General features: G+C 34.8%; 1 protein-coding gene and 1 non-coding gene across 5 annotated transcripts in view; both read left to right on the top strand.

Annotated features, from left to right (window-relative positions):
- The window catches only part of LUZP2 (leucine zipper protein 2), a 423,019-nt gene that overhangs the window by 43,897 nt on the left and 355,971 nt on the right, over nt 1-23,151 (top strand). For 3 of the 4 annotated variants that reach the window (XM_072969688.1, XM_072969689.1, XM_015252087.3), the window contains one exon: nt 17,502-18,456. In XM_072969688.1, coding sequence (XP_072825789.1) covers nt 18,395-18,456 — 62 coding nt within the window. In that variant the 5' untranslated portion in view covers nt 17,502-18,394. Of the gene's footprint in view, nt 1-17,501; nt 18,457-23,151 lie in introns of those variants that run through there. The other variant, XM_072969690.1, reaches the window with a different exon arrangement.
- LOC116282132 (small nucleolar RNA SNORA26) lies at nt 1,514-1,613 on the top strand. The gene has a single exon (XR_004191605.1). It is a non-coding gene; the product is annotated as a small nucleolar RNA SNORA26 (small nucleolar RNA).

The raw sequence follows: 23,151 nt of genomic DNA on the forward strand, positions 1-23,151 counted from the left end.
TAACATGTATCAGAAAGAGCCCTGTTCTTGCCTAGAATGAGAAGATCTAGTTTTGTAAGAGCCTAAGTGGTATTTTTAGGTTTCCTTCAGGCAGAAATCCCTATAAATACAGGAAGGCTATTAAATACAGCTCCAGATGTCAGGAAAAATGACGGCTCCAGGTGATAGGACAGTCCCTGTTCTAAGCCATGACCCTGCTCCAAATTCCTGATTGCATTATTTTAATTCAAATCATGGGTCCCTCCTTTCACTACAGCTTTCAGAACTCACTTAGGCAGGCTTTTCCTGAGAGAAACAAATATTGGGTTTCACAATACTGTATTTTGACTCTGTTGCAATATTGTTCACACCTTGTCTCTCTTGAAAATATTGTGCTATTTATTCCAAGGTGCTGCTTGGCCTTTGTCGAATTAGAGATCCCATTAGACTACATATAATAACAATCTAACCTATCATGAGAGATACTTACATGTGAGCTACTGTTTTAATCACTTACCTAATCCTCAAATCTCCAAAAAGTATATACTATTATTATTCCCATTTAACATAGGAAATAACCAAGACAAAGAGAAGAGGGTGAGTAATTGATTAAAAGTTACAGAGCGAATAGATTTTAAAGCTAGGGTTTCATAGTTGACATCAGATTCTGGGATTTTAACCCCAACTTTATGTTTAAACTATAAAACAGTCTACAAGCTCTTTATTATCCTTACAGTTTGTGTTTACATACTTGTAGCTTACATTGGGGCTTAGTCAAGATTGTCTTTTGAAACTTCTAGAAAAGTTCAGGAACATGTTCTCTGGCTATAAAGAAAAGTTTGGGGGATCAGCACACCTTGATTTTATTTGCCATCATTAAGTATTTTGGCTGAAAAGCCATTTATGTTATTATTTTTCCCCAACTTAATAACAGAAGATTGTGTATTTTCTTCATGTGGCATCTTTCATCTAAAACTCTCAAAGGGCTCTACAAATGTTATCTCAATAATGATCTTATCGTCTCTTTATCATACAATCTGTCTCTGAAGTAAGTGGCAAATAATTGAAACTCAGATGTATTACTTAACCAAGGTCGCAGACCCAACCCATCATTAACATGAAAGAAAAATGTGTAGGTTAATTTATATTCAGTACTTTGCTGCATCACTGCATGCCAGTCAGGATCTTCCCTCAGTTACAGTCTTGAAGCAGAGTTGTGCCATTACTTGATAGGTCCTAAGATAAAAAGTTAGATTTTATGTTGGCATCTCTCTTTTTTTGGTACAGTAATAATATGGACAATGTTTTATGTTTGTGTGGTAATTGCTAACAGTTTGGTTACTTATACTGCATCATTTGATTTTCCAGATGTCCTGGAAGGTAGATTGGGTAAGTATAATGATCTCACCTTTCAAGTGAAAGCATTGAAACTTAGAATAATAATTGCTAGCTTTATTGAGTGTTTACTATATGCAGAATATGTTACAACTTTTTTTACTCAAAAAAACCCTTTCACATGCTAGGTACTAAAATTATACCCATTCTAAAGACTAGCACAGAATGGTAAAGTAAGTCTCCATAAAACCCAGAGAAAAGATTGAAGAACTCTTTGGATCCTGTCTGGAGTCACAGCTGAAAAAAAAATTATACCCATTCTACAGGTGAAGAAACTAGAAATTGTGACTCAAGTAAGTTAAATATTTTGCTGTGATAGCTACATTTCCCAATGCTCTTTATTTAATTCCCATGCTCCCAGACCTGAGGTCCCAGTAGAGTTAACAGTAGAGTTAACATTTGAGGTAGGTTTCATCTCTACACCACACACACGCACGCACGCACTTACACACGCACACAGCCACATACCCTTCCCTATTTCATTTATTATCATCATTATCAGTGTCTTGTAGATGTGGTTCCCTGCAAACAGATGGAGACAAAGTGTTACATGCATATTTACTGGAAAGAACTCTCAGGAGGTATAACTGAAAGGGAGTGAAAAGGCAGATTGGACAAGAGAAGAAGATGACCTGAGATACAGCTAAATTCAGTGGATCTTGAGGAGCTTTGTTGTTGAGAGATGGCCCTTCAGAGTTTTCCCAAGTTGAACTCTGGGTAGATACCAATCAATGGCCAAAAACAACCTCTGGAATGGGGAAACTGAGCAAGGCAGTTCTTGGAAGTAAAGAACAGTACGCTCTGAAAGAAACAGTTGTGAGCCTTTGCAGTATTCTAGCATAGAGGATGGACATGTGGGCCTTAAAGAAGGGTTCTGAGCAAAGCACGACAGTGCCCACTGCAGTCAGTAATATTCCCTAGGCAGGTACCATGCCCGGTACCTGTGCCAGGTACTGTGCTAAGATCTTAAATGCCTGATCTCATTCAGTCTTTACAACTTTGAAGTGACTAATATCATTGCTCTCATTTTACAGTTGATAAAGTTAAAAATATCTACCCAAGATTATATAAGAGTTCACCTTTCATATTTAACCACCATTGTGTACTGCCTACCTATATTCAAATTCTTATTCCCAAGATGAGTGAAGTTTTACAAGTGTCTTAATTTTTCCTAAATTTCACAGATGTATCTTCCATTCAGAATTATTTTGGGGTCAGGTTAAATGAAATTGAGACAACAAATATAGAGAATGTTACATATTGTCTAGCACATAGAATGTATTCAACAAATGGTAGTTCAATTTTATATTTATCTATGTCAGAGAGATTGGTTTTAATAATCCTACTTATAACACAGACTTCCCCTCTCAATGATAGAAAACAAAGATCTTCAAATCAACTTAAATAAAGAAAATTATCCTCTACCAAATGAATAACTTTGTTATTCTTGTTGCCTGAAACTATCAGATCACCTCTCATACCTGAATAATTGAAGAGGATCTAAGAGCAGAAGGCCACCTCCCCAACACAACCCTCCTCACACAGTACAACACTGAGGTTATTGCAGTCTGTCTGTGCAGGGATCCTTAACTTGACTCTTTAGCACCAAGAGCTTTCATTGTCACCTTGAAAAAAGAAAGTTCTATGTCATGATCAGAAGATTCTGAAATCCATGGCTAAAAGAAATACAGAATTTCCTTAATAGAAATAGAAGATGACCTGACACCTATAAACGAATTAGGCAAATTTGTTTTCAAGTTTTTTTTATGGTACTCAGTACACATTAAAATCAAGAAAGGAAGAAAATGAACAGGAAGTTTTAAGTTCCTTCTCTGATATGAGATACCACATTCTTCACATTAACTAACAGAATGCCTAGCATAGCTGGTACTTAATTAAAAATGCTTGTAGTAGAATAATAATGGTAATTAGAACATTAAATTGATATTTTTTCTGTATCAAAATCCCAGATATCTTATCAGCATCCAGTGTGACCTTAGATGTCAGTGACCTCTTTGTGCTTCATTTTTCTATCCACTATAATAGTACTGCTTGTTTTTATTTCCTACATACTTTGAGTTTCAGAGTGCTGTAAAGACCAACTTTTATTATCCAATTACATTTTTATTGCAATTTGCAATTGCAACCAAAAATTTGTGCAATCAGTTTCTTTCAAACAGGTACATTTTCTATTTGAATCTGATTGATTTTGCAGTGAATGGCTAAGGTCCCAGCATAAATTCATATAGCTGTTTAGTGGACAGCTGGATTTCCATAGACATCATGAGAATGCAGTACACTGAATGTAAACTTAAGACAAGTTACCAAATGAAAAAGAGAGACCTGAACAAAATGCAGACTTAAATATCACATGGGTTTTACAGCTACTTTCACATTCAGATGCTGAAGTACTAAACTACATTGAGGGAAAATGTGCCTGAGATAATTCCAATGAAGCAATGCAGGAAAATAACAGAAATCTTAATATTTCTAGCCATGAAACAAAAAGCGAGAAAACACAACTAAGGTTTTTTGAAGCAATAGTATGGGAAATAAATTTGGGGAGCTGTTTAAAGTGAATGTAATCAATGTCTGCCATAAAAGTGGTATTAAAAGTGGAGGGAAAATAGAAGGGGACTGGCAGTAGATATCACTTTTGAGTATCATAGAAGCCACAAAAGTCAAGTAAAGTGAATGTTCAAATGTGGTCTGGAAGGGCTTAACAGACTGATGTGATGTTTGAGGTGAATTGGTGTGTTGTGGATTTATATGCATGGTTGCTTTATATTGACAATAGCCCATCCTTAAGCCAGTATTGTGACCAGAGTATAGAATATGCTGGTTAGGTAATATCTTGAGGTGGACACCTACTTCTTAAACCAAGATGTTGTATCAGCCCCATTCAGATCACCTCTGAGAGAAAACAGAAGTGTTTTCTCAAAGGAAAATTAATGTTTACTTACAGAAGCAGGATGATGAGCAACAGAGCAAGCAGGGAAGATAGCAGATATCCATTAAGACTGAACATGATCCCAACCTTTTCACATAAATTTATATTTTTATATAAATTACATATATATGTATAAACATATATATACTATGCACAGTATATATATATGTATATATGTATACTATATACTATGTGTATAAGTATAACATCATAAACAAAAAGTAGTGGACCAGCAGATATCTGGTGTTCAAGATCTTTATACAAGTTCACCTTCAGCTGGATTTTAACATGGATTTTCAATGTTGATTTCAGTAGCATGTACAGAGGGCGCATTTGATATATGATTTCGTAAAATGCAAGACTTTGCCAATATGACTGAGAATGATTATATTTCTTGTTGTGGCTCTTTGGAATAAATGCCATAATCACTAGCAAAGTGCATGGCTTAATTTTTGAGTTTCATAGAAAAGAAACAGGAATGACTAATGTAAGTGTACACCTTTTTTAGAAATGGAAAAATAAAGTAACATGTATAAGTAGTTCCTTCAGAACTATTCTAATGTTGCAGATTTTTAATTACTGTTTTTCCCTAAAGAGGCTGTATTTAAATAAAGCCAAAATGGTGTATTTTTATAAAACTGAGAAGTAGGGAGATTTAACCACAGGGAGAGTGGGGGAAATACTATATGAACATGTTTAACTGTAAAAATTTTAATATGAGAGAGCTTAAGTAAGTTAGAAAACTTGTATATTGGTTGTTATAACAGGTACTGTAGCTCTGTTATTTGGCACTTAATGTGTTTGAGTAGCATTAATCTAATTAATAAGCATCAAAAATGAGTATAGATCCCAAAATGTTTACTTGGTTTACACAATGCTATATTTTTAATCAATTGTGCAGATGAAGTTAAAAAAAAAAACTCATTAGCTTATGGAGGAAGTGTGACATAGAGAAAAATCATTTTTAAGTAAAAACAGAAAAGAACCAGATTGGAAATGAGAAAACCTGAGATCAGATTCTCCATGGCCATTAGTGAACTATATTGAGTTAGGGCTACTTACATGTTCTCAATTTTCCTATCTCTAAAACAGATAAATTGAATTCAAATCCAGGCCCTGATTGTTGTTAACTGTATGATTATGGACAAATTATATGTAACTTCCTCAGTCAGCTTTTATATTTATACACTGGAGATAAGAATTTCTACTCCATAGAATTGTAGTGAGGATTAAATGAATTCCCATTCTTAAAAAGCATTTTGTAGATATTAATACATTATATGGAAGTTTAAACTTCCTGCTAAAATATAATTTATCCTGAAAATAACAAATGGATCTTCAAAATGTTTTGTATTCTGAAGTGCTAAAAATTAAGGATTTACAAAGTACCCCAAATAAATTACAATATAAAAGTTTTAAACACACATATGGTCATATTATAAATTGATATTATTTATTGGATAATCTCTTGGAGCATAAGAAATTACAATAAAGTGTAGCACCATGAAACAAAAAACATTTATGATCTCAGTTTCTGTTAGTAAGGAATCTAAGAGCAACTTAGATGACTAGTTCTGCTAAGTTCTGCTTATGATGTCTCATGAGTTTCCGTTCAGTTTTAGGCATACGTTTATAAGAAGTGGCCAATATGAAGTGATTGTGTCACTATAATCTAAATAGGATATACGAGTTTAAGTTGTACCATATCCTTGCCAATATTTCATTTTGTTAGATTTTGTTTTAGCCATTCCAGAAGTGAATATCTCATTTCCAGTGGTAGTTTCTCATTGTTGATTTATTTTTTATTTCTCTGATGTCTAATAATGTTAAGGACTTTTTTTGTGTATGTATGCTTACATTTACACCATAATGTCTTCTTTTATAAAGTACCTATTCAGGTTTTTTTTTTTTTTGCCAAGCTCTTTATTGTTTGTCTTTTGATTATTGATTTTTAAGTGTTATTACATACTCTTGTTATAATTTCTTTGTCAAAACTATGTTGCATATTTTTCTTCTCCAGTCTCTGCCCTGCCTTTTATTTTCTTACTGGTTTCTCAAAAATCAAAAGTATTTTATTTTTTGAAGTATAATTTATCAGTGTATTTTCTCTTATGATACTTTTGTACCCTATCTAGGGAATATTTGACTAACTTAAGTTGTAAAGTGATTCTGTTATGTTTTCTTCCTTTAAGTTTAAATGTAGTATGAGTACATCCTTGCTTTATTCTCACTCTTACAGGGAAACATTCAGTCTTTCACTGCTGAAAATAATGAAGTCTTTTATAAATACTTTTTGTCAGTTTGGTGGTTTCCCACCTATTTCCAGTTTGGTGAAATTTGTTTTCATAAATGGGTGCTAAAAATTGTTTAATAATTTCCTACATTGATTGAGATAATATATACTTTTTCTATCTTCATTAAAGCAATAAAACATTTATTTTTAATTTGAATGAAAAACTAGCATTGAATTTCTACAAAACATCTACTTGATGATGATGTTTTTTTCTTTTTATATATTGCTGGATTAAGCTTTGTAATATTTTCCAAGGGATTTTGCTTTACATATTCATAGGAAAAATTACCTATAATTCTATTTACATCTTTTACTTTCGTTGGACTTTGTCACCAGAGAGATAGTAATCATAAAATTATCATGGAGTATATAGAGAGCAGATCTATCCTCCTCTAACTTCTCAAATAATTTAGCATTAGTATTACTTCACCTTTCAACATCTGATAGGAAAAAAATCACTGGAAGCGTCTGAAATACCCCTTTTGGGATAACTTTAAATAAAGTAATTAAATTAATTTAGTAGGGCTACTTACATTTTCTAGTTCTTGGGTCATTTTTGTAAGTTTTTCATACATCTGTTCATTTCGTCTAATTTCTGAAATGTATTCAAGTAATATAATCTTGTTTATTTAATATCTATAATGCTTATAATTACCTCTTTTTTGTAATGTTAGTAGTATGTATTGTAACTATTTTCTGTATCATTAATTTCTGCTTATTTTTATTATTTCCCACATGCAATTAATTTTGGTTTAATTTGCTCTTTTTTCTACCTTCTTATGGTGAAAACTGAATCATTTTTTAATATGTTATCTCTGTAATATAAGCATTTGCCTTTTAAACATTGCTTTCATTGTATTACACAGCTATTGATAGATTGTATTTTCATTTTCATCTGATTCAGTCTTTTTCCAATTTTTCTGTGATTTCTTTCATTCGTTGGTTACTTAAAATATCTGGAAATTCTGGCATTAAATTTTTAATTTAAGTCTATTTGATAAAATTATATGTTCTAGAGGTTTCAATTTTTTGAAATGCATAGAGAATTGTATTATAGCTTGGCATATTGTCTGCTATGGTTGATGTTCCACGTACACCTGAAAACTGTGCTTTCTATGTTTTTGGTGAGGCATTCTGTAAGTGTTAATTAGTTTAGTTAATAATACTCATCAAATTTTCTACATCCTATCTGATATTTTATATAGTTGTTTATAGATTATTGGACTGGTTTGTTGAAGTATCCATCTAACTGTGGTTGCTTTTCTCTCCCTTGAGTCCCTTCTCATTTCCTTTTCAATTTTATTTAAAAACTTTTTATGTACATGCACAGTTAAAATTACTGTATCTTTCTAATGATTTAACATTTTTATCAGTATGAAATATACCTCTTTATTTGTGGTAATATTCTATGTCCTGAAACATTTTTTCTATTATTAATTTAACCACTTGAATTTTTCATACAGATTTTTAAAATTTATTTTTGGTCTTTAAATTAAAATATGTTACTTGTAGACAATTTTTAGTTGCATATTTATCCAGTCTAACAATCTCTTATTTTTAACTGATGCTCTTTTCATTTAATTTTAATTTAATTTTCAATTTATTAATAAAGTTTATGCCTACTGTTTTCCTGTTTGCTTTCTATTTCTCACATCTAAGCTGTTGTTCTTCTGTGCCTCCGTTTGGATTAATCTTTCTTTTTTTATCATTGTTCTTTTTTTGTACTTTGGAATATTTGCTGTACGTATTTGTACTTTTTGATAATTACTTTAGTAAATATTATGCATTCATATTTTTCATATTCTACCTAAAGTTAATGTTTACAACTTCCTATAACAGAAAAAAGAAATCCTTCCATTAGTATAATTCCTTTACCATCTCTATCCTTTGTGTTATTGTTGCCATATATTAGTTCTACATATTCAAGCCACGGAATGTAATACTACTGGTTTTTATTTCTTCTTTAAAAAAATAAGAGAAATCATAGCCTTTTGTATTCATCTAAATGTGTACTATTTCTAGACCTCCTCATTCTTTCCTATATACTTGCATTTTCATATTGTATCCTTCTTCCACCTGAATGATGTCTTTTATCATCTGTGATAGAGCAGATTTTCTGTTAAGAGATCTTTCAAGGTTTATTTATTTGAAAATATCTTTATTTTGCCTTCATTTTTAAAGGGTATTTTTGCTGAGTATGAAATTCTGGATTGAGAATTTTACAGCAGTTTATAAATACTGCCCCACTGTGTTCGCTACCCTATTGTTTCTGTTGAGAATCTCATGAATGTTGAGACTCCTATGTATGTTATGCTCTTGTTTAAGATTATCTCTTTTACTTTTCAGCAAGTTGAGTATGATATATCTAAGTGTGGTTCTTTTTGGATTTATTCTGCTTAAATTTGAAAATGCAAATGAATGTTTTTTAAACATATTTGACATTTTTGTCATTTTAAAAATAATTTATATGTCCTACTCTTTTTCTCTTATCCCTCTGGAACTCCAAATATATATTTATTAGACAATTTGATACGATACTATAGTTCGCTAAATCTTTGTTCATACATTTATTTGATTATTTTTTTCTCTCCTTCAGATAGGATTATTTCTATTTATGTGTCTTCAAGTTTACTAACCATTCACTTTTCATTATTCAAACTGTGTATTTTTATTTCATATATTGTATTTTCAGTTCTAGAATTTTCATTTTGATTCTCTTTATGGTTTAAATTTCTCTGTGGTCTTTGTCTACTAATTTCAAAAGAAATGTTGCTTTCGGTTCTATTTCCACTGATTGCTTTTAGTTTTCATTATGAATACATTTTCATATTTCTTCATGTGTCCAGTAGTTCAGTTGTATGCTTGCCATGTGCTGAATACATTGTAAAGATTCTAGATTTTGTGATCTTTCTTTAATGGATGTTGAATTTTCCTCTTTAAACAGTTAAATTACTGCTCATTCTTTACAAAACTGTCAGGCTTTAAAGAGTTCTTTTTTTGTCCTTTATTTTATTATATTTTATTTTAGATTCCACAAATAAGTAATATCATATGGCATTTTTCTTTCTCTTTCTGACCCACTTCACTTAGAATGACGATCTTTAGCTCCATCTATGTTGCTGCAAATGGCATTGTTTTATCCTTTTTTTATCACTGAGTAGTTAGTGTTCCATTGTATATATGTACCACATCTTTATCCAGTCATCTGTTGATGGACATTTGAGTTTTTTCCATGTGTTGGCTCTTTGAAATAGTGCTCGTGTCTTTTTGAATTTTTTTTTTCTCCAGGTATATGCCCAGGAATTGGATTGATTGATCATATGGTAAATCTATTTTTAGCTTTTTAAGAAGCCTCCTTACTGTCCTCCATTGTGGCTTCACCAATCTATACTCCTACCAACTGTGTAGGAGGGTCCCCTTTTCTCTACACCCTATCCAGCATCTGTATTTGTAGACTTTTCAATGATGACCATTCTGGCTGGTGTGAAGTGATATCTCATTGTAGTTTTGATGTTTGTTTCTCTAACAATTAGCAATGCTGAGCACTTTTTCGTGTGCTTGTTGGCCATTGTTATGTTTTCATTGGAGAATTGCTTGTTTAGGTCTTCTGCCCATTTTTGGATTGGACTGCTTGTCTTCTTGATTTTGACGTGTATGAGGTGTTTGTATATTTTGGAAATTAGTCCTTTATCAGTCACATCATTTGCAAATTCTGTAAGTTGTCTTTTCATTTTGTTGATGGTATCCTTAGCTGTGCTTTTAAGTTTAATTAGATCCCATTTGTTTATTTTTGCTTTTATTTCCATTACTCCAGGAGCTGGTTCAAAAATACATTGCTGTGATTTATGTCCATGAGTGTTCTGCCTATAAAGAGTTCTTCTTATGATAAATCTCTATGGGTTTTGTCATTAGTTCTAAGACACATCTGTTTTGCCAATGTATGACTCCTACTCCAAAAGCCTGGATTTTATGGAGTTTTAACTAAATGCTTGAGGTGTTTGTAAAGTGCTATCAGGGTTTTCCATTCTGACTGGATGAGAATTCCAATATATCACAGTAGTTCAAAAACTCTGGTATTTCTATTCCAGACTCATTGCAGCTGCAGAATAGCAGAACCTGGTGTGAGTAAAAAATATCGCCTGCCATATTAGTAAACAAAGGATGCTGCAATGCTCAAGATATAACATTGCAGCCACCCTGATGGTAGCCCTCAGGAAGGAACCAAAGGGCCCTGCTGCCAAGCCCTCAGCCCACAGCAGCCACCCTCAACATTGCCACCTGAGGAGACTCAGGATGGGAATCACAGGATACTGGCCTTAGATAGCTAAGGTGCTTATCAAAGGAATGATTTCAATGAGCCTGACTCTTGCATTTTCCCATACATAGAAAAGTGCTAAACTCCTTGACTTGAGGTATCTAGTTTTCTTTAATTAACAGTAATCTTTTGATGTTCTGATTACCTAGTCTGTGTTGCAAAAATTCCTGTATATCCTGGCTCTTCACTTGCCTCTTCAGCGCAGTCCCTTAACAAGATCTGAGAGGCTGTTCTCTAGCTTGAAGTCCTCAGAATGTCCACCCAATAAAACATAACTGTCAACTTTTAGGTTGTGCATTTTTTCAGTCTGTATAAGCCTTACAGAGTCTGGTCTGCATTTATGAAGCCAAGTCCTTGGCCAAGGATCCATGGTAGATCACCCTGAAGTATTCTGGAGGTTTTTGCAAAGGTTCTTCTCTGGTACTGTTTCTCACAAATCCTAAGCACTTTAGCAGATCAAAATTCTGCCTCCTCATCTCAGTAGGACTATTGTTTCCCTTGTCCTCCACCTTCCTGTGCCATAGTAGTTAAAACAGTCCTCTTGAGGAAGCTGGTGTGAGCATGGGCTTGCTTTCCATGATCCTGTTCTTCCTATATCCCAATGCTTGAAATAATTTCTTTTTTTTCCCCCAAATTTTATATTTATTTAAAGTAGGAGGACAAGTCTTATACCAATTATTCCTTCATGCCTGGAAACTGAATTCTCATCATTAATTACATTTTGAGTTAAATATAATATTGGATGTGAGGATGTTTTGAAAACCATATGTTCAATGTAACATAGAGTGAACATAGAAAAACTGTGCCTTAGAAATCTTGATTTAATCGTGGTTCTGTAATGAGAGTTAGTCATAGAAGAGGGACTAAATTAGATCTTAAATTTATCTGTGTTAAGAAATTCATTGAGACAGACAAATGTGGGCAGCAAAAAAAAAAAAAAAAAGGAATAAGAGATGCCATTGATTTTTTTTAAGTTAAGTGATCCAGTGAATGGATCCGTTAAGCAGACCAGATTCTTTTGTAAATATACTGCAAAATATGAAAATACTTTAAAAAAAAGAGTTTAAAATTTATACATTAAAGCATTGCTGTGCTCATTACAAAAGACTTCTTTACAAAAGGATTCATTGAGGTCTCAGTACTCTGGTGAATTCCCAATATAATTGCCGAAAGCAGAATTATAATTTATCTCCTACATTTGGATAAAAGAAAGCAGAGCAACTGTTTTCTGCATTATTGTGTTATCTGTTTCTGCAAGTGAATAGACTTAGTCCCAGAGTAACTCACATACATGGTGATATTAGCAAAGAAGAGGACACAGGATTGTTTCCAGGGCAACAAGTATAAGGTAGATAAGATCCCCAAGTCCCTCTTCCTTACTGGGGAAGTCCACTTCCAGGGCTCTTATACAAACATCTCACCATTCATGTGAACCTTCTTATAAAGAAGGTAGGGAATTCAGTGGGTCAAAGCCATTTAATGATAATTTGGCTAAAAAGAGCTAAAGGGTACAGGGTTCAGTCTTTGTTGGCTTTTGTTTTTTGTTTTGTTTTATTTTTGTATGGAATACAGACTAGTATTAACCTTATATTTCTGTTTTCTTCTTTATGGCGTATTTGGTTTTAAAAAAAAAAGGATAATTGGCCTTAGTAAAGTAAATTTCCTTTGGACAGTTTTCTTTAGCAACAATAAAACAGTGAGTATGAAAGCAGTAAACATATTTCCAATGGACCATTTAAAACCTCTTTTTTTTTTTTTAAGGTCTTTAACCCCTGGGTCCACAAATACCTGAATAAAGTTAGTGATTGATTTAGAAATTACATAAATTATAATTTTTTACAGTATTTTCACCTTCTTTGGCACTGAGAAAAGTGAAAAATACTCCTCTCCTAATCTCAATAGATTCATAGTGTAATGAGGAACAGAAATATATAATTACTAAATAGTATTATAAGTACAATATCAAGGCAGTCTACCTCATGACATAACATTAAAAAGAGAGACTTTACTAAGTTTATGGTGGCAGATGAGTTAAGGAAAATATTCTAGAAAGAGATGATGGCCTTAAATTATTCAAGTAAGTTATAGTTGTCCCTCAGTAACTCTGGGGGGATTGGTTCCAAAACCCCCATATACACCAAAACCCTACAATGCTCAGGTCCTTTATATAAAATGACATGGTATTTGCATATAACCTATGCACATCTCCTAGTATACTTTAAATCATCTGTAGATTAAATGATATATAAATAGTTGTAAGTAAAATGTAAATGCTATGTAAATTGTTGCCAGTGCACAACAGATTAAATTTTGCTTTTTGGAACTTTTTGGAATTTTCTTTTTCAAATCTTTTCCATCCACGGTTGGTTGACTCTTCAAATTCAGAACCCACAGATACGGAGAGCTGACCATTTAGGTAAGGTGAGTGAGAGAATACTTCTAGAAGAAGGAATAACATGAAAAAGTATAAAGTCATGTCTAGAAAAACTTCTGTTGCTCTGTTTGGAGTGCAACCTGAAAGTTAAAGAAGAGAGAAAAGACATGTATTGAAAACATTGAGTAATTTCCTAGAATCTTTAAGGCAATAAAAATATTTGCAGCTTAAGTATGTTATACTAGGGGAATGGATTAGAGGAAAACATACCCGAGACTAAGGATCATACTTCAGAATCAAAAGATGATAAACCCTAAATAGAGCCCTGGTGAAAGGTCTAACCTAGGGGTGGGTGATTGCTGTAAATGAATACTTAGGAAATAAAATTTGTAGGACTTGTTGATTGACCAAATGTGAGAGAAGTGAGAGCTGAAAGTAATGATGATTCCCAGGTTTGTAACCTGAGTGACTGAATTGATGGAGATATGAGGGAATAAACAGAAGGATGATCAGACAGAGAGAAGAGAAACAAAGTTCATTGTGATTGAGTCTGACCTTGAGGTACCAAGATAAATCTAGGTAAGGGCTCAGTGAAGAAATCTAGCTGAACATTAATCATGTTGGAAATAGTAAACACCCCAAAAAACTATAAGTTCACCATGGAAAGAAATATACAGAATTTTAAAAGGAGAAGATGAATGATGAAACTGTAGGGGATGTTGCAGTTTAGAATATAAAAGTAGAAAGGAAAATGCAGAAATAATGAGAGAGAAGAAATGGCAGGACAGTTGAATGAGGGAAATGATAACCTTTTCAACAAATGATGCTAGGACAACTAGATATCCACATACAAAGAATTAAGTTGGATCCCTATCTCTCATCATGTACAAAAACTGACTCCAAATGCATCAAACGTAAAACAATAAAACTTACGAGAAAATATAGACATGAATAGTCATGGTCTTGGGTGAAGCAAAACCTTCTTAGATACCAAGAGCACAAGTAACAGGAAAAAAAAAACTACACTAATTGGGCTTCAAGAAAATTAAAAGCTTTTTTGCCGAAAATGATACCATCAAAATGAAAAGATAACCCATGGGTTGGGGGAAAATATTTTCAAGTCATATATTTAACAAAGAAATTGTATCCAGAATGTATAAAGAACTCTTATAATTTAGAAATAAATCATAAATGACAATTAAAATGGGCAAAGAATTTGAATAGACATATCTCCAAAAATTGTATATGAATGGCCAATAAACACATGAAACGATGCTCAGTAACATCAGGTAAACGCAAATTAGAACCACAATTAGATAGCACTTTATATCCACAGGAATATCTACAATAGTAATAAACTAAAAGTTCCAAGTATTGGAATTCCACATAGAGAAATTGACACCTTTCCATATTAATGGTAGGAATGTACAATGAAGCAGCCATTTTGGAAAGCAGTTACGCAGTTTCTCAAGAAAATTAAACATAGTATTACCATATGATCCAGGAAGTCCTCTCCTAGGTATATACTCAAAAGAATTGGAAGCAGATGTTCCCAAAGGAAACTATATGAATATCCATAGCAGTATCATGCATAATAGACAAAACGTGGGAAACAACCCTAATGTCCATCAACTGATGAAGGGATAAACACAGTGCAGTATACCTCTAAAACGGAGCAGTATTCAGCAATAAAAATAAATGAAATACTGATACATGCTACAACATAGATAAACCTTGAAACAATATTAAAGAAATCAGTCACATAGACCACATATAATTCAATTTATATGAAATGTCAAGAATTAGGCACATCCATAGAAACTAATTAGATTAGTGGTTGCCAAGGATGGGGGAGAAGAGAGAAAGGAGGGAGTGGTGGTGACTGCGAGTGAGTGCAGGGTTTATTCTGGGGGTGATGAAAATGTTCTGGAATTAGATAATAGTGATGATTTCAAAACTTTATGAATATGTTAAAAAAACATTGAATTATACACTTTAAAATGGTGTTTTGGGTACCTGAATATGTCTCAGTAAAGCTGTTAAATTATAACCTTATGTCTCCCAATTCCAGGATTTTATGGAAACTAGCCTTTCAGTGTAATTGCATGGGCTTTCTTGATGCCCTTTATCCAGACTTGGGTATAGTTACTGCAAAAATACTTTTGCTGAGTTCAGTGTTGTGACTCAGCACAGGAAAAATGGTTTCAGCTAAGTGAATCTCTTGACTGCACTGCTACGTTTTTACATTCCTATATCAAGTCTCTGAAGCCATAAAATCAATTCTGGATTTGAGTTTTCCTGTGACAGTATGGACAGGATGATGGAGACTTAGGGTCTTGTCATTCATTAAGAAGAAAAGTCTTCTGCTGGGAGGCGGATCTGTACTAGAATTCAGAATATAATACTTCAGTCCTCTAAATCGGTAGGACTTTCCACAATCTCACTTAGGTTCTCCATCCAAGATGTGCTTGCCTGATGCTCCTATGCCCTCCTAAGTTAGACGGTTTTTTTCCTGCTTACATAAAGTGCACAAAGGTCAACAAACCTTGTGGTTTGTTATTGATATCCAATACAGCAGCATAAACCATCTAAACAGGTCATTGTGGTACTTCCCTTTCCTGGTTGACAATCTACAGCCTGATTGTTTTATATCTCACATCTAATTTAAAGCAATATAATTTAGGTTGAGAAAAATCTTCTTTCACATAAATATATTTGAAAAAATCTTGTCCTCAAGAAAACAAATGCTTTGAAGTGATGTGGACTGATTTGAATGCCATCTGCACTGTGTAAGTTACTGAGTGACCTTCAGCAAATTACTTAACCACTCAATCTGTCACCTCAACTGCAAAAGAGGAAATAATAGAAATGACTACCATACTTGATTCCTATGAGTAAGACACAATATAATTCAAACTTGTTAGGTAAACAAAAATGTGTTCTATAAATATGAGTGTCATTTCTCAGCATACATTTATATATATATATATATATATATATATATATATATATATATATACACATATATTTATAACCAAGTAGTCATATGTCTCTGTTGAGTATACAACTCAAAAGATCACTTTCCAAACTGAGCAGGAAATCTATTGTAAGATAATTCTGGCAGAAGCAAATTGAAATAAATATTTTCCTTTGGTGTCAGAGTTCCTTTTGGGGAAATTTTAGTGCAATTTTTCTTTGTAAAATGGCATGCAATTCACAAGTGAGTTGATTTGTATATGCCTAGTTGTATCTGTAGTGTGTGTTACTACGGCCCAAGAGGATGGTATCCAGTTTGCCAAAGTTATTACTCATCTATTTTATTGACCCGGGATTTTAAAGTGATATCTGTTCTGTGAGTGTTTTACTTTAAACCCATTAGAAGCAATAACAAAAATAGGTCAGTAAATTAGACAGTTAATTCTTTAAACTTGTACCCTCTTTAAAATAAAGCTTTATAACACATGGGTTCTTCCTACAACTGTCTTCAAAAACTAAACTAAAGGGGATGTTTCATCTAAATTTTATTATAAATTACTAGCCCGTGAAAAAACTGGAGAATGACTGGAACCATCTGGATATGAATTCCCAGAGACCACCTGACCTTTGCCATCTAGAGTCTTTGGTGCATGTCAGCCTCTGTTGAACATCAACTTTGTGTTAATCACTGGGCTAGTTATGCTAGGTTTGGATGTTCCAGGCAACAGTAGGATTTGCTTAAGATTTAGAAGAACCCAGTTCTTTATTGAAAAAGAAAAAAAAAATTCAGCTCAGATCTTTATGGTCTTTGGTTTCCTCATCTCTGTAATACAGATAATTCATATTTCTCTAGGTTGACTCTTATAACAATCAAATGAAATAATGTGTAGAATACTGTTTTATAAACTATCTATCCAGGATATACAGCTGGAATATTTTAAAAAATTACATATACCATGTTGTGAAAATTCTAGAACAGAGTATCTCAGTAGATGAACTTGGCTATTTCCTAAAATTACTTTTGCAAAATGTTATTTTGTATTAGAGTTCTGCTATTTCATTTTCCTAATTTTTTTTTCAGAATAAAGCTTACTAAATATCAGCTGTTAATTATAGAAAATTTGGAAAATATAGAAAACAAAATTAAAGATAAAATCTTCTGTTTTCCAAAACCATCACTCCGAGCTAATTACTGTTAACATTTTGATGACTTTTTCAGTTACATATCCTCACCTGAAGAAAAGCAACCCTTTAGGTGAGTTGAAACTGGGCCACCCGCTCCAACCCCACGGCCAGTTGCCACTACAAGCAAATTGAAATTAGAGGAAGATCAGAAATCTTCAAAACACAGAGACAGCTGACGACTTAACTGTCCGGAAATCTCTTTATAGTACACGTTTGCGGACTAAGAAGGAATCTTGCAGTGGCAGTAGGAGCCCGGGGTGCATTTCTGGACGCTGCTCACTCCTGCTGTCCTTCCGTCCGCATCAGAGGAATCCTTATGCGTTTCTAATTAGAACAATATTTTAAACACTGTCTCCAGAGCAGCGTTTTTCCAAACACTGTTTAATCAGGTGAGGACACCTGTCTGTGACTCTCGAGCCTCTGAAAGTCTTTCCCTGTGAATTCTGTCTCGCCTCCTGCCGCGCACGCCGGTTCAGTTACTGGCAGATTAGATTTCTCTCCTGGCCCCCGACCCGCCCCTCCGCATCTTCTGGAGAAGTGGGAATAAAAGATCAGCCCCAGGCGGGCGTGCAGCCGGGTGAGCGCAGCCCGTTGACCGGAGCGCGCGGGGCCATCGCTGGGCACCCCTCCCTCTCCCCGCGCCGCCTCCAGCGCGAGTGACAACGCGCCCTCCAGGCTCGGGAGCGGCGGCGCCGAACAATCCCAGGCCGGGCTCGCCTCGCCGGTGACATCACTCCCGGAGATACTCCCCACTCTAAGCGCCTGCCTTCGCGAGGCGTCCGTCCGTTTGTCGGTTTCCTTCCGTCCACTGCTGGAGAGGGGTCATTGCCGGCCGGGGACAGAGCCCTGCACAGAGGAGCGACAGGACCCGGAGAAGGAGGGAGAGCCAAGGCAGCGGGGAAAGGAGGACCCCGGCAGGCGACAAGCATGAAATTCATCCCAGCGCACTACTTGCTGCCTCTCCTGCCGGCGCTGGTCCTCAGCACCAGGTGAGTCCAGGAGCGTGAGTGACCTGAGCTGAGGGGCGCTGCCAGTAGGTTGGTCCTCCCTCAGGTCACTTGTGGGGGCCAAGGACAGACACTTTAGCTGTTTGCATCTCCCCCCTAAGTTAAGGGGTCTCTCTTTAATTCGTGCTCTGAAATCCTTCTGGGAGAATAGAGATCTTTTCTAATTATCCTAGCCCTTAAGTATTCCTTTCAGTGAGTGGACCAAGTGCTTTTCCTTCCAAAGACGTGTTTCCCTTCAGCCCTAGAAGTAGCAAACAGATAACATGCGGTAATAGACCAAAATAAAGAAAGGAAATTAGACAGACAGGGAGAGTATTGTCACCAGGCAGTGTCTTTACACTGGAGCTGTCTTAGCAGCCACAGAGCCTACCTCCTTCGCCAAGTGTGTCTGATTTTAGAATACAGGAAGATGGTTAGCATTGCAGAAAAGTTGCCGGACTTGTGAAATGGCCTGTTTTAACGTCTAGAGTAGGCTTACTGGTAGGCAGTTTCCTTTGGCTGTCTTGTGAACAGGTCAAATGAAAGAACATACAAGGCGATTAAAAGTTAGAAGACACTCTCAGAGTGCTGATGCAGGACCCTAGTCAGAAACAATTAAGTACTGTACTCCATCACTAGCCATAGATGGGACTTTAAGCTCCAGCACAGAGGAGCTATTTTTAGTGGAGGTTTAAAATGCAGTGATTGAAAAGAGTTTTGTGACTCCCTACTGTTGATCAAGTCCCAAAGTTGGTGATGGGCTTGAATTCTTCTTCCACAAGAGCTGCACAAAGGTGGACTGTTTCATTGCCCAGGACTGAGCCTTTATTCTGCATGGCCTGAACATCATATTGGCAGCAACCTCTTTCCCTTGGCTACTAAAAAATAAAATGACCCACACAGGATGAAGATCTTTTCGAATCTATGTGAATGGAAACATTATCTGATTTTGTATCTGATGGTAAATGAAGAGGGGAAATAGGAGTATATCTAATTCTGAAATTGAGAAGTATGAAGGAAACTCATTATCTATGAAAAATCAGGACATCAAAATTCTTGATTCTGCTCTTAATTGACACACGCTCTTTTAGGCTCTTGTAACCAAAATTTCCTTTTAGTGTGAGGACTGTTTGATTTAGCCCCAGTAGTTGATGAACTTAGTTTTTCCTTGCAAACAAAGCCTAGGTGACTAAAATGGAATGTGAGTTGTATTCTTTATTTTCTTTAAGGGTTGCTTGTCTCTTGAGTTCATAAAATGTTTTCAAATCACCTTGCTTCCTGGTATTATAACTTGTTTGAATTACAGAGCCCATTTTAATATTTGTGTTTAGCTATAAACAGTGCAATGCAAATCATACATAACAGTTATTTTTTGAAGTGTCTTGCCATTTATTCTGAACTCTTGTGTTGTGGTTTAATAATTACTTGTGGGTTCTTCTAGAGAAAGGAAATTCTCAAAGTTTGGGGCACTTAAGTAGAGGCCTGTCAGCATATGCATAAAATATTAAATATTTAAACAATGGAAGCCCTGCCTACAATGATTTTTAAATACAGTGAATCTCTAGTGTTCCAAAAGTCCATTTGCTTTTTAAGGATGCTGTAATTTAAGTGACTCAGAATGCTCTATAGTCTCTGGCTTCCAAAGTTTTAGTGTTGGTTATGTAATACAAAAGCAAAGAGCTATCATCTTCCCCTTTAGAAAAGTGTGAATTTTTATAAGGATAATTTTTTTTAAATATCCAAAACACTTACAAAAAGTTGAATTAGTCATTCATAGTTTACTTTAGATATGAAACTTCTGCAATGTTGGTTGCATGTGAAGACTGTGACAGGTCTTCTTTCAATTTTTCCTCTTGCCAACTCAACAAAAAGAGCATGCTGGGCTTAAAAAAGTGAAACTTTTCCTAATCGGTGGCATGTCTTACTATAGTGATTACTTAGTAACAATTTATTTTACCGGATACCCGGATTACCTGATGACAGTGATAGAACTTGACAATGAATTTAGTACTACCAAATGTGTCATTTTGCAAAGAAGAACTTAACGTTTCAGTGGACCTTAGTGGAAGGCCATTCTCTTTGTAGTATTTAAGAGTTCTTGTAGGCATTTGATTCATGTGGAGGTTGTAGCCTAAACTGAACAGGTTTGCAAGAACAGTTGCAGTAGTAGAAGTGAGTTTGCTGAGAAAAACTGTAGCTGAGCCATGGCCACCTGTGACAGTGCGTTTTCTAACCCTAAACTTCTTTTAACTTAATTTCTTAGTTGTCAGTAGTCAGTGGTCGTGTATGTAAAGCAAAAGGCAGTTCACATGCTTAAATTGTGTTGAATGCATTAACAGAGAGTGACAGTTGCTAGATTTCCTATAGGCTTTGAGTGTTGTCACTTGTCTTTTACTGTTAAGTTCTTTTCACAGTGTGAAGAATACAGATCTGAGAATCTTGATGCAAAAAAAAAAAGTATTGACTTCAACATCTCTTTCTATGGGTATCACTCTTTATTACCTTGCTATTATCTTTCCAATAGGTCTAAGTTCAATTTTATTTTAAAGTAAAGGAATGTCACTAAAACAAATGCTGCAATAAGAGAAGAGTATTCTACCCACAGGGATGAAAACTCTAAAACAATTTTGCTTTTTAAATATGAATTTCTGAGTTCTTTTCTGTTTTTGTTTGTTCCTTGTCCTCACCTTTTCTGTAGCAACTTTAGATGCTGAAGAAAAAAATTCCATAATATTCACCATAGTGAACAACATCTATGCCCCCCAATCAGAATTACTTAATTTGTCCTCAAAGAAAGCTAAATTTTCACCTTCAGCGATAGCCAAGAACTGTTCTCTGTTTTGCTGGTAAGTCCTATACAGTTCAAAAGAGCTATTTAATTTCCTGGCGTATTGTCTCTCCTGTTTAGAAAGTACATATGAATTCCAAAAAATTGAGTTAATGTTATGAATAATGTAGCTAATGCAGAAACCCACTTAACTTGTGCACAAACAAATGTGGTCAAAGAAAGCAAACATGTGTTGGTTTAATATCTTCAGAATAGAATGACTATACTTTTTAAATAGCCTCATTCTGTGGAAGTATTAAATTGGTATTCCAAAGCAGCCAGCAATTCACTTCAGAAAGAAGTAGTATAGGGAGTGAAAGGAATAGTAGGGTGAAAAACCTTTAGAAGTTCTTGGTGAAAAGGGACCCATGGAGTGCTGGAGAAGGCTTGAGCTTTAGTCTGCTGAACCTCTGTTCCTTTATGCTGTGATTCTGCTCTTGATACCTTCGGTTTATGGAGTTTTAAATGACTTAATGGGGAGAGAACATGGCAGGGGAGGAGTGAAGGTCTTCTGACTTCTGGTGGTTTTCCATCAAGCAAGAACTTTAAGCAGATGGTCAGTTATAGTCCTCCCAACAGGAGTCACCTCCAAGGTCTGTCCTGGGCCCTCTGAGCAGCAGTCACACCACATGTTTACTTTGGAACCTATTTTTAGATGGTACTATATATTAAAGATGCCCTAGGCTCCTGTTAGCTCTGTGCCTTAATCTAACTTCAGAATCAAATTGATGTATAGGATAAAAGAAGGCAAGAGTCACAATAAACACCAAAGAAATTTATTTTTCAGCAAATAAATTTGATACTGGAAGAAGTCTTGCTTTAACTCTTCCAAACTGATCTAAGGTCATTTTTTTTTTTTTGTCCCAAGCCTTGCACACAAGGATTCTTAACCCTCACACACCTTTACGTGACCCTACATACATTTCTTTGTAAGAATTGTACCATTCTGTGTAATAGAATTGGATAAATATCTTCTAGGCTAAGAACATATCACTAAAAAAATTTTGACTTTTTAAATTCAATTTCTGGGCCTTAGCTGCTGATTTCCAGTAGCAATTTTTAAAATGACTTCTGTGAGGAGTATGTGCATTAAATTTTCCTTATGACTAATGGAAGAGACACTTCAAACATTTATGAATTGACTGTTCAGTTGTCCCAGACCAAACTGTGTAGTTAAAAAGGAGAACTTGACCTACCCACCAGGAAGCAAAAAATCACTGAAACCACTTACAGGAATATGGGTCTAATAAAATTATATTTTCTTATGTGTGTTATGAGAGCACTTATGTGTAGTGGGGGTGTGTGTGCACCTGTTTTTGGCTGACTTCTAGAGGAAAATCTTTTAATAAATAGGACTAAATCATTTAAGTAACCTGATTAAATGGGTAATATTTAATATCAAATTTTCTTGTCTGGAAAATAAAAAAAAATCCATTCTTCTTGGCTTCATAACACTTAGAAATGTTTTTGATATTTTCATTATCACACATCAGAAGGGTACCTGCAGTAAGTCAGTTGTTGCATAAAGCATTAAGGCAATAAAGTAATATACTGGTTACAAATGCATGTCCCTATAACCCAGTCATGTTCAGAAATAATTATATATAAGATAGAGTTGGATAAATATTAACAGAGGCTTTGAACAAAGTTTGAAGTGTGAATAGAGGAAAAGAGTGAATAATGTCAATTAAGGACTATCAAAAATAACTTCTTTCCAAAGACAATGAGAAAAATGATGATCCAAAAGAAAGAAAAGATTGCCAAACAAAAGGGGAGCAGAAGAAATAATGAGGATTACCTGGTAACTAGGCTGGTTTTGTCCAAAGTGTTTTGGTGGCAAAATGCCTGGATGGTGCTATGCACTTTGGCAA

The sequence above is a fragment of the Vicugna pacos genome, chromosome 10, assembly GCF_048564905.1.
Source record: "Vicugna pacos chromosome 10, VicPac4, whole genome shotgun sequence".
Classification (NCBI taxonomy): Eukaryota; Metazoa; Chordata; class Mammalia; order Artiodactyla; family Camelidae; genus Vicugna; species Vicugna pacos.